The sequence below is a fragment of the Thermochaetoides thermophila genome (genome assembly GCF_000221225.1).
Source record: "Thermochaetoides thermophila DSM 1495 unplaced genomic scaffold scf7180000011818, whole genome shotgun sequence".
Lineage (NCBI taxonomy): Eukaryota > Fungi > Ascomycota > Sordariomycetes > Sordariales > Chaetomiaceae > Thermochaetoides > Thermochaetoides thermophila.
The window spans coordinates 1520096-1536467 of NW_006383034.1; the positions used below are offsets into that span (position 1 = coordinate 1520096).

Here is a 16372-nt window from a genome sequence, read left to right on the forward strand (position 1 = left end):
TCAACCCCCATCCCACGCTGCCGTGGACCCGGGGCCCAGGCCCTTGTCGACATCTGGGCCCATCACACTCCCTTATACATCAGCGTCCATCCCGCTCCCACACACCTCACACCATACTTCTCTTCACTCTCCAGCTTCAATACCGCATCACGACCTCGCGCCTTCGACGACTTCATTGACTATCTGCTCCCATTGTGCGAGCAGACGAACGACTTCGGCAACAATCCAGCCTGCTTGAAGTGGTCCAACAACCCCACGCGACTTAACAACCCCAGCCCGCTCCGGAAGGCCGCATCGTCGACGATCGAAGAGCAATCCCGAGGACAGGGCTGACGTCTTTAAAAATTGAGCGAGCAATCCTTACGACAGGAGGCACTGTTCCGATTCGAAAGTCATACGAAGACCCTTATCTTGGCCCAGTTGCGCTTTCGGTGTGGAGCAGATTTCCAAGGACCGCATTCAGCTTTAGTATCCTCCCTACAGGCAGCGAAGAAAACGATCATTGCAACCAATTAAGACCATTGAGTGACATCCCGTATCTGCTCGAGCAGTCGAGCAACATCATCGGTCACAATGCCGCTCTCACTAGAAGCTCCCGTTCTACAAGTGGACGCCAATGTAATCCACAAGGTCGACACGACGAATCCCGCCAACCTCTTCAGCATGTGGACTGGTGAGTTTGATCTGGCAATCCTAATTCGACGTCTGGGCCGTCGTACTGATTCTTACGCAAACAGTCTTTGCGAGGTGTCGCGACTCCGTTGCCCAGGGGAGGAGACTCGAGAACCTGAGCTGGCGGTTATGGAATCGTGAAACATTTTGCTGTGAGAACGACGACATTAGCCTGTCTACCAGCACCACTAGCAAGCCTCAAGACATCCCCCACGGCAATACAGAGGACGTTCCTCAGCTGTCCGGTAGCGTTGACTCTGTTGCCGATGAAGAGGCCGTTGACTTTGGCACGGAATCTGCTCCTGTAGACATTGTCCGCCCGAGGATACGCAGACAGGATTCGTGCGCTAGCAGCCGCAGCCGCGGAAACCAACGCCATATCACTTCGGACGAGCTAGAGAAGATGGTGGTTTCTATCATGGAGTCCAAGGAACCTCTCACTGCCCCGCTCCCTAACATTCCCCGCTGCCTCTCTGTCGAGCAACGTCCGGCCTCTCCTCGGACAGGTTCCACGACGAGCCAATCATCATGCAATTCGTCTGACAACTTGTCGGCGCAGTCGTCCGCTTCAGAGCCCGTTCGTGAAGCTGCTCCGCAGCTACCTAACCAACCACGGGCTACCATCGTCACTCGCGGCTTCTCTCCTGCGCAGGTTCCTGCGACTCTGCTTGCCGCTGTCCAAGCCTCTAAAGCCCCTTCACCGAGTGCCATTCCCGGACCTGACGAAGCCCCGGCCGCTAAGCCAGTCTTCCCAAAGAGGCAACAGGCAAAATTTGCTCTGGGTGGCTCTTCTTGCTCAGAGGACGGCTCTTACCAGCAGCGTGAGATTGAAGCAAGAAGGCAGCCAACTGCTCAGCCGAGGCAAAAAATGTTCCAGCTCGGTGCTTCTTCAGTGGAGGATGACTCACCTAGAGAACAGAGGGTTGCTGCGGCCATGACTGCGCAGAGGAAGAATACCTCGTTCAATAAGCAGGTCGTTACCCAAACATTCAACACTTCCGCTGTCAGCGATTCTGAGGATGACTACTCCGAGAGTGCGATTGACGACAGCGCGATCGACGATGATGATGAATGGGAGGAAGAAGATGGTGAGGAAAGCGATAGCGGTAATGCTCCCGAGAAAATCGAGTTCAGACGTGTCGAATCGACGGCGAACCTGACATCTAGGCGCTCGCTTATCACTCTCATGCTGGCCCAGACACAATACCAAGTGCGGAATCAAAGCAATGCCCGCCCCCAAAGATTTGGCAATGGTATTGCGTCTCAATCGACTTCCGCGCTCCACCGTGCGGGTCGCCCTCAATTAAACGGACCGACCGTGGTCAACTCACCGAACGACTCCGACGAGGCGCCGCTTATGATGAAGAGGAACAACAACCGGGCCCCCCCAATGCGCCCTATCAACGAGATCCCGAGATCGGCCGCCCAACCCATTAATGTGGCCGCTCAGGGCATGCACTTCCAGGCCGCGCTGTCTCCGCGAACTACTCGGCGAAACATGCTCGCCACCGAGCTCACCGAGTCCCTGCGGCGGAATCTCCTGCGGGAGCGGTCCCAGAAGTCGTCAACGGCCAACGCAGTTCTCAAGCGTAGGCATACTTCACACGACATTGCGAACCTGAGGCAGTTTCCTGAAAAGCCGTTCATGAAGAAGGAGGAGGATGCCAACGCGAGCAGCTGGGATCAGTACTTCCAGAACCCCTTTGCCGGCTATTCAGCTCAAGCCTGGTGAACTCAATCCACCAATTACCTCACAGCTTGCCTTACCCTCTTGTCTCTTTTTCCCGACATGTCTTCTCATCTTACATGATACCCTGGGAGGCAAAACATCTTTGCTTGCAGGTGTTTAAATCCTGCTGTGTATAAAATGGATTCTGGCACGGCGAGCGGGCATTTCTCTTTGTTTGTTTTCACGACATACCTCATGACTGGCTGGCGTTCGATACCCGGTTCGCATTTTTGGGAAAGGGGAAAACAGGGATGGGATGGACTTAACATCCCCTTAATCCTAATCAATTCCCTTTTTATCATTCTAAAGGTTACACTTCCCCTTGATGATACCACAGTCTGCATCTTTTCTGTTTTATCTCTATCTCGAGAGAAGGATACCCCAAGGGTCTATGCTCTAAGGTAGGGAAGCATGGGAAAAGGAAACAGGGATTACGGCGGCAGGCAGCCGCGAGTTTCTTCGGACTAGGCGCGTTTGTTGTGTGTTGGTGTTTTGTTTTCTTTCCTTCCACACCGGTGCGGGTCTTTCTGAAAGAAAGAGGAGTTGTGAAGAGTTTTTCCGTGGTGGATGCTTCTGTCTACACTAAAGAGCCAAAAATTGAGTGGGTGGGCTTGACAAAAATCCTCCGATGTGTGCGGGGTTGCTGGAGAAGCAACCCACTGCATTGGTACTGTTAGTTTTTGCGTTGTCAAGACTTCTGCCCAGAGAAAAAAATTTTAAATGGTTAAAAGATAGGGAAAACAATTGAAAAGAATTATAAAACCTTTCGTCTCCTTTGCAATGACTGCTCAATGTCTCAAAATAGTTGATGCTTGGTTGTGAATGTGAGAGAATTGCTGTGTCTCTTAGCACCGGGGTGGATCCCCATCACAATCCACCCACCAGGGGAAGCCACACATTCTGCAAGAACGGCCCCGCTGAGGGGTTGCACCAGTCTCAAACCCACATCACGAGGACAACAAAAATTCAGTCAGCCATTGCTACTCTTTCTTTTCAGCCAGTTTTTGCCGGAAGTCAAAGAGATAGCAGTGACTTGTTACTAAACATTATCATGTCAATTGAAAAGTCAATTCCTCTTGGTTTTCTCCAATGCTACGGCGTGGTTTATCCTCCATCTTTTAACACTTGTCCGTCTTCGCATCCCCCCCAAATCGTCTAAACGTTCTTCATTTTAGAAGCGGAGTGAATGAGGATAGATAAAAACAAGCCAGCTCGGCGGTTGCCGCAATCTATGATGGCCTGGTTACTGGTCGATCACGTCTCTGGGATATAGTGGCTAGGTTCTAGGACAAACAATGAAATTCTACAAGCATGTGATTGAACTGCTAGCAGAACTACGTCACAGATAATATCGTCAACATCATTGTTTCTAACGTCAGATCCTTAGCCTGAGCTGGGCGGTCATCTAAGTCCCTAATGAGGCCACCGTTAACCGGGCCTTTCCCAGAACCAAATCTGTTGGGCCAGCAACGCAACCTTCTTTATGGCGGTTGGTTAACATTTAAGCCCGTATGCTGGGGTGTTCCGGAAAGGATTTTCTAAAGCCTTTTTTTCTCTTTAGTTGAGTTTCCAGAGGACACCATTGTCCAACGCCAACTGGTTGGAGCTACCGGAAACGTTTGACGGGAAACTGCGTTTTCCGTGGACATCGCCATCATGAAAGAACCTGGATGGAGAGGAGACGATGCGGCCAGGGTTGATAGGTTTCGCGATAGTTATGAGAGGTGGTATTAACTCTGGGTCAGGGGCTAGTCTCGATAAGCCGTTGGCGGTTTGGCTGTGTAAAGAGGACGCAACTTGGCAGGCACGCGTGCACCCCTCCGTTTCCACCTCAGAACGTTTTTACCACCATCACACGCAACCACATCCGATTAGATCATCGATGAAGTTACACGGAATGACCACTAACCCGACCGGGTGCTCTCTGCCATGTGCTACAGTGTTATCTGTGACCAACATGTGCGACCCGACTTATATCCCCCATGGTCCTGATCCTGCCCCTCGTTGTCCATGGTACCTTTTGACTGTTTTACCATGGGTTATGTCAGCTGATCACGCACGGTCAGACGTTGTCATCAGATCTCGGGACCACATTCCGTTCCTTTTTTTTCTCGGGAGGGGTACCGGCCCGATGCTGAAGGTTAGCATAAGGTAGGGGTTGTCATCAGCCATTGCAACAGGCGTCAGGTTTGAACACATGGATAATAGAGTAGGAAAGAAAGCAGCCGGCAACTACTGCTACGAGACGGCAAAAGGAGGGGTAATATCGGCTTGGTAATAAGGCTTGGTGGCTTGCCTGTCGGGCAGATGTGCTTGACTGGTCTGCAGATCGTTGCTGCCGACCTGCATATGGGGCCATCGTCGCATGCACGCCGCCTTAGATCGATTCCTGGAAGCTTGGCGCTGCACTACAATATGTTTAGGGACGAGTAGCAAAAGTTTGCTGCACAACATCTTCGTTGTCTGGTTTGCGAGGGGCGGAACTGGACAGTAGTTGATTACGACGGCCTACCTCGCTGCCTTGATGATGAGGGCCTCTCGGGCTCAAGCTGTTGATAGGCTCTCCGGTGGAGGAGTTTAGATTCCCAATGTCTTCAACGATCTATCTTGTCAGAGTAATTGCCCCACACCAGGCAGAGATGCGTGCTGAGTTGTCTCATCACTTGCTGACCCAAGCATACCTCTCGCCAACAAGGCTGTTTCTCTTACGCATTCGCTTTTGTGGGTATCAAGAAGCACTAAGCTCATCCCACTCGGGAGGTGACCTGCCCCTCTAACCCCTCTGCCCCGCCTCGGGTGGCAGCGGGACAAGAGTGTCATCTTAGAGCCCAGATTTGAGACCCGGGTCTAGAACGATAATGAACTGGCAGTCTTGTGGTTTCAAGATTCGTGTTGAAGTGGATAATAAGACACGAAGGGTAGAGAATACGAAGTAAAAAAGGCATGAATGATATCGACTCAAGTCGGCATACATCATGGGGCATGTAGATAACGGAAGAGCCAATCACCAACGGCGCTCCGTTTTGGAGCAGTTTGTCGCACTTGTCTGCTCCCCGTGGCTTGCTGCATGCTGCCCCGAGAGCTCGATTGCATCAAAAACAGCAAGACAAGCCGCCCGCCATCACTACGTCTTATGTCTGTCGTTTGCTTTGGTCTAAACTTTGAAAGCTATCAATTGTTTTGTGTGCAGCTACCAACTTCGGAGGGCTGCGAGAATGAATGCCAGGTGACATGGGCAATTGCTATCGAGGCCGTTTTGAAAACGGAAAGCTCTGCCACGTCTTCAAGTTGCGGGCACGTGGTGAAAAAAAAAAAAGGGGGTCCCCGGAATTTGCGAGGGAGCGTCAGCCATTCACCATCGACGAACAACACCAAACGGCAAAGGACAACAGAAGCGCGATGCGGCAGGGCGTTCAGTGCGATACTCACACCCCTTGGACTCACACTATGCGATCGATATCAAGATAATTCTAGATTCCTTATTTTAAATAGTAAGAATATTTTTTTCATTTATCTGAACATTTCGTGCAGCCATCTGGCTAGCCCTACAGCGACGCCACTGCATCTCCATCGGGAGGGTCTAACAACTCATCAAGCATCACCGCCCGTGGCGGCAGCTGCAAGCTTGTGCAGCGCTGCTGCATCTCAGCTCGAATCATCTCTCTCTGGCCAGATGTTGCCGCCACCAAAACTTGAGCACATCTTCCGCTTCGCGCTCCGTTCCAATCTTGAATTACTAATACGCGGCCTGGGGGGGGCCTTTACCCCTCTTCTGCCCTTCTCCTCTGGCAGTCCATCTTACTGAACTCAAGCAGAACATGGCGTGGATCCTTGATGAAGATCATCAAGGGAGGGGCAGTTCTGCGGGCTTGCTCGTTCGTGTCAATTCTTCGCCAGCTCTCATCATACATCAAGCCATTCGCCTAGCTGGCTAGCTAGCTGGCCGGCTCTGATGCAAGACAGACCTGCTTTGCCGCTTGGCGCGGCTTGCGTGATGGCATCCGCCAGACTTTTTACCTTGGCCTCTGGGCCGATATCTACGTCTGTGTCCCGCGTCCCGCAGCGCGTGCCGTGTCTGCGGGGGAAGGGAGGGTCGGCCTGTCGTCTGGCTGGCTCATAGCCATGGACAAGTCATCAAGATGCTTGTGGTAGTGGCACGCCCTGTCCGGCGGCGAGCGCCCGCTCTCCCGTCTCGTGGTGAACCTCACCGACTTTTCGGTGATGCCAGTCGTGCTTAGTGAGAGGAAGCTGCTTGATGTTTTATGGGTTATTGACAACTGATTGCTTCACGAGCGAACCTACTATGCTATCTGCTGTCTTGCCCATGCTTTAGCACAACCGTGATCGTCATGCCCAACTGCGGGGTGTGGGGGACAGTACCAGTTTGAGATGAAAACCAGTATGCACTACTTAGGGTCTCAGTCCTTTGTCAAATATTTCGCCATGTGAGGTGTTGGGATAGTTCTCTCACATCGCCACCGGATCGCCAATAGTCGTGATGATCATCAGCGGTGTTGGCATGCCAGCAGCTAAAGGGAGATCCCGGGGTTCTTGGTAGCCACCCCGCTGGCTCGTGCTCAACCGACTCATCCGCCATCGTGAACTTATTAGGCATGAACAACACCGACTCCTGCTCTGCTGTGCCAAGGAAGCTCACCTATCAACCATGGTGAGTTGTACGGAAATATTGAAGATTCCATGATCCCCGGATTGGGAGCCAAACATCGAGCTAATGCTGGCATGTTGAAGCTGTCAATCCTGCCTGCTTCTGGCCCCAGAATGAGCATCTCATTGGTTATCATCACTAACCTACTGCACATATTTGTCATGACAGTAGTTTTCGTTCAATTCCATTCACTTCTTTCGAAAAGGATCCCATACTACGTGTTCTCGCCGATACGGAGGACAAGTTCGCACCGGAAGTCTCAGTATCTCCGGACTGATGTCGGTGAATCCCGGCGCAGACGTTCCTCGAAGCCGGGCGGTATCCACCGTTACCCGGTACGGAGGGGGACCGTTTCATCCCCCGGCGGCCGGTACACCCCGGTAAGAACGGTCCCTCATTCTGGACAAACGGAGCGGAGCACCCTTCCTCGGCTTTACTCTTCACCCCTAAACAATGCCACCAGAACGGGGTCATCTGCGAAACATCCACCACACCAACAACCCCAATTAGGAAGGTTTCCAGAATTCTTTTCCGAAGCTTCTCCCCACACCGTATCGCCATGAGGACGGCCTAGATAGGTTAACATCTCCGGTTACTTCGGCGCCGCTATTACAGGTATGAAACCCGAGGCCAATGCTTGCTCATTGAGAATTGGATGTCGGGACTCGGTGATGCTCGGCTTAGTTCATCCCTAAGACACTCTTTGCCGATCTGTTATTGCGTTGTCTTGTGATTCTGGCTCTGGGGTAGGCTGATCTTCGGCGAGTTCTCACGTGCCACTGACTCGCCTGTCGAGATCTCTCCCCACATCTTGTCGTTGTAAGGAGCTCAATGCGCGGGTCTGGAGACGAAAGATTCTCGGGGGTTACGACTCGGAACGGTTCGGATGCCATGGGCCAGGGCATGCTGGAATCGACCGATAACCCCGTGGGCTGTGTTCCTTGTCTCGATTACCTATGTACTGTACTTCGGGCGAAGTACTCAGGACTCTAAAGCTTCCACAAACACTAAGGTTGTGGCGAAAAGAAAGATGGAAAACGTGCCGAATCTTGTCACACAATCGCCGAGGAAGGAGTTCATCTGGAGTTTCTCAGCGAGTCGTTTTCTTTTACGTAGACGGCCAGATGGCCTTCCGGCGGCCAATTGCGTTTGTTTGACTTCTAGGGATCTGGTCCGAAATGCCCGTCACAACCATCTGTGTAGGTACGGTCTGGGAGTAGTTTGTTAAGCCTTCCTCATGCTTCTGGTTTGTAAGAGCTTTGTGAACAAGGTACCGTGGAGAGGATAGGAGCCATCAACACCGATGCTTCCATCCAGAGCTTCATCATGTCTCCAGGTTTACGCAAGCCAACCGTCTCGAGCTCTTCTCGGGACGACTGTTGACAATGCTTGCACAGTCACACGCCAGTGCATGGGCCTCTAGCCTTGCGGAGAAGGGAAGAAAAAGAAGAGACGGTGGCGAAACCCACAGGCATCAGCTGGTCACTTGAACATGGCTTTTAGAATGAGAATTTCGGAAAGCGCCAAGTGAAAGCGAGAAGAAGAATCAAGCTTTCGGGACCCATATCCATGTCTGTGCAGACTACGGGATTTGGGGGGAATTAGTCGTCATCTGATCTGAGCCTTGTAAGATCGCTGTGTCGGTGATGTCAACGATCTAGGAAGTACCCTCATAATAATTGCTAATTAATTCACAATTAGCATGTACATTTTATCGATCAGCGAGAATATCTAGTCAGATAAGTGTCAAGCTCTCCGTTGCTGTGGATACCGCATTCGAACAAAAAGGGGGGAAAGACAACGATCTTTCGCACATCAAGATGCTTTACCCTGAGAGCGCATCATTTCTCCTGGGGATAAATTTCTAGTTGAGCTAACTCACAACAATTCCAGGGCAAAACGCAATCACACTAGGGAGTTCAATGGATTGGTGAGATTCGTGAGGCAAGCACTGATAGCAACTTCTGTGTGTTTCGCGTGAACGTCAGAATAATCTTCGTACTTGTAGTTCTTCTTACTCATCATCCGGATAATTTGGCGGGAAGGGAAGGAGATCTTGATCAGATAGTTGTTTTTCCTGTTCATAGCGATCCACCTGATTTGACCGTCTCAAAGTGCTCTTCACTTCCTTCCATCCTTGAAGCGAGCCGTTGAAGCAAGGCTTCGATTCAACTTTTTGGCAATTACAAAACCTTTGGCCCTAGAAAACCGCATTCTTTACCTCCCCTCTCCACTAACATTCCTGCCTTGGATCGCCTACCTGTCTGTTACTCGGTGTACTCCAACAAGCGTATCACTTCAACTCCTCGCCTTCTACACTGGAATCACCAGCATCTCGTTTCCACCTATGGAAGTCTCCTCCGTCGAAAACGATCGGCAAGTGTAGTTACTACCACTTTCTTGCAAAGGGAGGGTCCTCCGACTGCTGAGATTGATCGACAAGTCGCTTGCTCTACTTCTCTCGGCCATGGATTCAGGATCTGTCTGGGAGACTTGTTGGAGGAAGGGGATTCGGTTCCGGGTTTGCATCAAACAGCGAGCGGTCGACGATAGCCTCGAGAACACTCGTCAGCTGTCTCATGAGATCGACGCTGGCCTACGGGGAGTAGGTTCAACATCTAAGAGCCCTGCTATGTTCCCAAACATGGGTGCGCGCGACCATCGACGGTGGCAGAGCGAGTTGCGTAAGTTTATTATTTTATTTTTTATTTTTTATTTCTTATTTTTTTGAATCATTAGGATTATCTCTACCTATCCACCAGAGGAACTTCAGAAAACGTACAGAACAGCTCTGTTATGGCATTAAGTATTAGTCTGATCCGAATATCAGGGGACCTGTGGACCTCTCACGTGCAGATGTCGATGATTTACTCCAAAACAAGCCATGACAAATACCAAGCAGTTAGTCTTTCCTACCATCCACACCACTCGTCCTTTCTCACAAAAAAGGCAGAAAACTGGCGGAAACTCTTCGTTGGGCTATTTCATCACTGAAAGAAACCGAACCGCTTCGAGCTAAGGAAGCTATACTCCAATCGAGCGAGGAGTGAGCTACGAGGCTAGTTTCTCGTTGGCAATACAAAGATCCTGATGAACCGTACTCGAGGGTCAAGATGTCCTAGGCAGCCCATGAAGCCATCTTGCGGAAATCAGGTGGTCCATAGTAGAGTGGCGCGGAAGGGAGCCCGTGCTGCGACTTCCCCCAGACATTGTGAATTCTCATCCCTAACATTGCATATCGCCCAGTTTGAACTGACATTTTGGAACATGCAGTGGTGCTTCGTTTCTCGATGCTTTGCTGGGTGACGGTTTAGACTTTCTCCAAACGAAGGCTCCTGGATCCAAGAAGGATCTTCTGCTGAAAGTAGAATAAGCTTGGAAGGACTCTGTATCTGAGTTAACCAGCCACATCTTTTTCGTCCGCGCCTGTTCTCCCACCATATCTGAAGGAGGCCGCATTGATCCATCAGAATATGCTTGCTGAGCTCAGCAGCAAGCTCCAGAATGAGATCAGCGCCTTATCTGGAGCGGGAAGGCAAAGTACACCACCTGTATGGGAAGCGCGGTGGTGTGCTCCGTAGCTGGTCACTGCTGGAGAGGGAGACGACCTCATCATTCCCAAAATTTTGTCGGCGATGTCGACAACGATGAGCATGACGCTGCCAAAGTGCAGTCGATGGAGAGATCTGACAGTGATACAGAATCCGACAGTTCCTTGAGTGACGATGATGAGATACGTGAGAACATAAAAACGGGAAGGTAACCAGGGCCTAGCGGGTCCTAAATGGTGGTGTACAGTTGCTTTTGAGCTTATGTACACGCGAGCGCGAATGTTTATAGCTCTCGGAATTGCCTCTAACTGTTATGGGTTGCTTTTCTCAGTCTTCCGCCTTTTTTCGGGGTTACCTCGAGGATTATGGGGCATTATCGAAGGAAAAGGAAAATACTCCATCAATGATATCACTGGGCTAACAGGTATGTTCGTAAGAACTTTTCATGCTGAAATAGGTCACCTCCTAAATGGAACCTCACTAAGTTTTAATATAGTCGTCAAATGGCTGTTCAACGACCAGTATATATACCGAACTGAACTGCCGAAGCATTGTTCCAAACGAGCATGAGCTGAACATGAGCTCCATGCTCGGACGGGGTAAGAACTCAGAACGCGAGGATGAATACCCAACTGGCGCTAACGCAAGTGACAGCAACATTGGTCCTTTTGTGGAACGCTGCTAAAGGAGGAAGATTGCTCAGGCACGAAGCGCACAGGGAGTTCACATGAGTTCTAATGTGTTGGAGTTTAAGCTGCAATTGGCTGCGAATTCTAGAAGTCAAGGACGACGGTTGTCCTGAGAGCTTGTTCCTGAAGATAAATGGATGGGTGTCAGAGAAGCAAGCCTGAATATTACAACTGGTTGTTGATGGTGTGCACGATGAGGAGATGAGGACGTATGCCTCAGGTGGAACCATGATGGGAAAGGAGATGGTGGAGAGTATTCGAAACAGGACAGGGGATCACGGGACAAGCTTGTATAGCAGGCCCCCAGCTCTGAGGAAAGGAGGTTTATCAGGTATCCCTCGAAGGTCAGCTATCATCAGATGCCTGCTACAACCTGTTTTCAGGTTGTGGCCAAGAGGCAAAGCTGAGGACACAAGTGATATCATCTGATACCTATTGTGGTCGAACCGGCTCCAATGCACTGGCCATGCATATGTGGTAGGCGCCCCGGTTCAAATCGTGGCAGGGGGAGTAAAGGCCCCGCGCACTCGGGCTTTTCGCAGAGTGTTATGGATGCGCAGAGTACAGAACTCCAATAGCTTCATTCAAGGGTTTCCCCCGCGGACTGAGTTGTAATCCAAAGCTCACTGGGCAACGGAGTCATAAACACTGCCTCACTTTGGGTTTCCCTCGAGGAGTTAAATGGACTCCAAGCTCAAATGATCCAGAACAAGAAGGTTTTCGTAGATTCAACCCGCAAGAGATGAAGTCAACTCTTGTAGTTAAGACTAAGAGATACTCTTTACGATGGTCGCGATGGAAGCTGTATATTATTATTGCTCATGGAGATAAGTTGTTGGTGAGATAGAGAGCATTATATACTTTGATCTCATATCTGTTGGAACAATTGCATATTGTCCTGGAGCCCTGGAGCAAGGAACAACAAAAGCTCGAGAGCTCTCCAGGTAGTAAGCCAGTTGAAGCCATAATGGACGCGACTGCTTGAGAGGCCTCTCCGGGCAGCACCTCCCACGAGATTTTTGTCCACATCCACAGCTTTGATCAGAAAGGACTTATTACCGATTGACCCCTCACTCATATTTAAAGAGAAATAGGTCATCCGTTTTATCATAAACTGCAACAATCAATCACTCAGCCTCGGAGATGCCTAAAACTCAAGGTGCAGCATGAACATCCCAATCCGAAACCCTGGCCTGGACACCTCCGACCCATTTACACGACCTGCATCTCCTCTTCCTCTTGGCACCAAAGCATCCCATGAAGACCAAATAGCACATTAATGGACAAAAATGGGGGAGAGAATACCTGCCTAAGAACGTAACCAGAGGAACACAGGAAACAGGGAAACTTTCAGGCCCTCCGGTAGTACTCACTAGGCCACGCACATCGGACTCGAAGACTCCGAAGCGAGATATGTCCCTGAAAGGTCTGCTTACAAGCGGGAGATTGAAAACCTGATTCTGTTTCAACTCCTCGATTTAGTTATTCCTGTGTCCCGTCTCTTAAATATATCCAATTTCACCCCGGGGCAAGAGCCGATCGAGGTGCATCCCCTCCTTCCCTCATCACCCCTCGCTCCTTCCTTTTCCTATCTCATCACTACCACAACTACACATCCACATCGCACCTTCCTCATTCCTTTCTAATCTCAACCGCACTCCTAATACCACTCAGTTATTCTTTCCTGGTCCGTCTCTCATCCCATGAGAAGTGGATACCCCGAACACTCCACTTCCCTCCGTGCCAAAGCTCGGCGCATGTTGCCATCTCCGTCTTGGCGAACGGCGACGATTGGTGCCTTGGGTGGAGTTATGCGACGCTCTTGGCACCCCGCGTCCCGTTCTCTCGGGACGCAATGTGGGGCTCGTGCAGCAAAGGATACTATGTAGAAGGGGACAATAAAGACGCGGAGGAGGACGGAGAGTGCGAGAGGGCCAATCGCGTAAAGTTGGGAGAGAGATGCTTGGAGGTTTGTGGTGATTCTGGTTAACGACGAGGCATGCTTAGCACAGACTGTCTCGCCAGAAATAAGAACGACGACGCAAGGTGAAGATCAAGCGAGACGTAGATGCGTATGAAGATTACAACAGTCAGATGGAGGTCACGGATCGTGAAGCCGGGCAAAATGATCTTCCACCTCGCTTGGAAACATCGCTTTGTGATGAAGCCATGAGTTTTTCCTTTTTTTTTTTTTGGCTCAGATATTCCGAATCGAAGCACCCTGCACGAAGCACTACTTCGCACCACTCTCCCCCGAGCACTGAGGTCAGCTTACCTGTTACACAACACCTACCCCAATGACTTTTCCCCTCCCACCCTGACAGGCAGTACCTCGTGTCAAACCCAACACCCCTAAGCGTTGGGACACCTCTCATCTATTTACCACGTCCTCATAGGTCATCTCTCACTTTTTGTCCCCTCGATCGACATCCATAAGCCGAGGTAACTTTCGCTCGTGTGGCGATGCCTTCGACCCAATGTCGTCATCATCCCTAATCGCACCCCCACGTGCGCACTCCGGATCTCAGTCCCATAAACCCGCAATGATGGGAACTGTTAGGCACCGGATAACGCACGATCAAAGCCAACTCGAAGAGGGAAAATTGCGATTGTCAGGTGCTGAAGCACCGGCTAGCTTGTTATCATCCAAGCTGGGACGCAAGAGCCATCTGCCAGCGACCATTTAAGCGCAAGGACCCCCGAGAGTTTTCCACTTTCACTCGGCAGGGAAAGCAAACTCAACTACAACAGCTTCCTGACTTCTCGATTTCGCTTTCTTTCCTTCAAAGACCAAAAACTTCCAGCAAAATGAACGGCCAACCTCAACCTAAACAGACTCTCTGGGCCACTGGCTCGATTCCGCTCCATGCCGTGGATCAGCCCCCCTTTACCGTTCCCGTTTCCGGTGCGACACCGGCAGCCAACGAGACGGCGCCGCGTCGGCATCCCTCAGCCATCCCGGAGCTGCTCTCCCGCCCGGATCCGGAAGTCGAAACGGCGTACCACCTGGTGCGTCGTTCAGCCATGCTCTATGGCGATAAGCCCGCCATAGCCACCCGCCAGCTGCTAGGCACCAAGCCCGTTCGCCGCAAGATCGTCCGCGGCGGCGAAGAAATAGAGAAGGAGTGGATGACTTACTCGTTGGGCCCGTACAAATACATGACGTACAGGCAGTACTCTGTGCTTGCTGCCCAGGTCGCCGCCGGTCTGCGGGCTTTGCACCTGTACCCTCGGGAGTCGCGGGTGCATCTGTTCGCGACCACCAGTGCCCAGTGGTTGGCCATCGCCCACGCATGTGCCTCGCAGGCCATCGCAGTCGTCACGGCCTACGATACCCTGGGTGAGGAGGGTGTTGCGCTCTCGATGCGGCAGTCGGGTGCCGAGGCCATGTTCATCGACCCGCACCTGCTGAAGACGGTGCGCCGGCCCTTGCTGGAAGACCAGGCTGTTCGTGTCCGCGTGCTGGTATACAACCAGGCAAGCCATTTGCCCATCCCAGACGCCGAGATGGCCGAGTTCCTCTCCTCTGCCAAAGCTGCCCGACCGGAGCTCACCATTATCTCCTTCGAGGAGCTCCGTGCCCTGGGCGAAGCCAATCCTGTTGACCCCACCGTGCCCCGGCCGGACGATACATTCTGCATTATGTATACGTCCGGCAGCACCGGCGCGCCAAAGGGTGTCCCGGTGACTCACGGCGCTTTTGTCGCTGCGGTTGCCGGGCTGCACGCGCTCATCCAGCCGGCGGTCACCCAGGAGGAACGCGTGCTCGCGTACCTTCCGTTGGCGCACATCTTCGAACTGGTGCTCGAAAACTTGGCCATCTTCGTCGGCGCGACGCTCGGTTATGGCCACCCGCGCACACTGTCGGAGCGCGACATGGAGCCCGGCTGTCCAGGTGACATGCGCGCGTTCGAGCCCACTGTCATGGTGGGCGTTCCGGCGGTCTGGGAGACAGTGAGGAAAGGGATCGAAGCCAAGGTGGCCAAGACGCCTCTGCCGTTGAGGGCTATGTTTTGGGGTGCCGTCTGGGCCAAGGAAACCCTTCTCTCCTGGCAGCTACCCGGGGCTGGTATTATCGACGCTGCTATCCTTTCGCGTGTCCGGGCCAACGCCGGAGCCTCTTACCTGCGGTTCATTGTCAACGGGGCGAGCGGGATCGCCCCAGCGACAAGGAGGCTTCTGTCTGTTGTTCTCGCGCCCATGCTGGTCGGATATGGGTTGACAGAGACCTGCGGGAACGGGGCGCTTACCAGCCCCCTGCAGTGGGAGATCGGGAACGATGCCATTGGCACAATCCCGCCCTCTGTCGAGGTCAAGCTTGTATCGGTGCCCGAGCTCGGGTATTTCACCGATCGGGAGCCCCCACGCGGCGAGATTCTGATCCGCGGCGGGCCCGTGATTCGGGAATACCTCGACAACCCGGAAGAGACTGCCGCGGCCGTGACTGTCGACGGTTGGTTCCGGACGGGCGACATCGGTGAGTTCACGCCAACCGGTCACCTTCGCGTGATCGACCGCTTGAAGAACCTGGTAAAGCTGCGAGGCGGCGAGTATATCGCGCTTGAAAAGCTCGAGGCCGTCTACCGCGGTGTGGCTTGTGTTCAGGCCGTCATGGTCTACGGAGATGCAGACTGCACTCGGCCCATCGCGATTGTGGTGCCCAGCGAACAGGCACTGCGCAGCTTGGCCAAGGGCGCCGGCGTGAATGTCGACCGACTGACAGAGGCCGCCTTATTGGCCGACAAAATGGTTCGTAAGGCAGTCCTCCGTGAACTGCAGGGGGCTGCGCGGGCAGCGGGTTTAAGCTCTCTCGAGACGGTGGCTTGCGTCGTCCTTGTTAGCGACGAATGGACGCCTGCGAATGTAAATCTCTTTGTCCCCATCTCCCGTCATTCTTCCTATCACCTGCTGCCGCACTTGAGCTTTCCCTTTTTCAATTCTGAGTAATAGGTGCTGACTGTAGGCACTCTCACAGGGCCTTGTCACAGCGACTCAAAAGGTCAACCGCCGGGCTCTGAAGGAGAAGTACGCCAAGCAGATCGAGGAGTGCATGAAGGCCCAGTAA

At 52.3% G+C, this 16372-nt stretch overlaps 2 protein-coding genes across 2 annotated transcripts; both read left to right on the top strand.

Moving 5' to 3' along the window:
- Positions 1-573: 573 nt before the first annotated feature.
- Positions 574-2404, top strand: CTHT_0044270 (uncharacterized protein; the record flags this gene model as incomplete). Its single annotated transcript, XM_006694756.1, has 2 exons — positions 574-673; positions 738-2404. 2 exons carry the CDS (start codon positions 574-576, stop codon positions 2402-2404), a joined length of 1767 nt encoding a protein of 588 aa, XP_006694819.1.
- Positions 2405-14115: 11711 nt separating this feature from the next.
- On the top strand, positions 14116-16372 carry CTHT_0044280 (uncharacterized protein; the record flags this gene model as incomplete). Its single annotated transcript, XM_006694757.1, has 2 exons — positions 14116-16056; positions 16283-16372. 2 exons carry the CDS (start codon positions 14116-14118, stop codon positions 16370-16372), a joined length of 2031 nt encoding a protein of 676 aa, XP_006694820.1.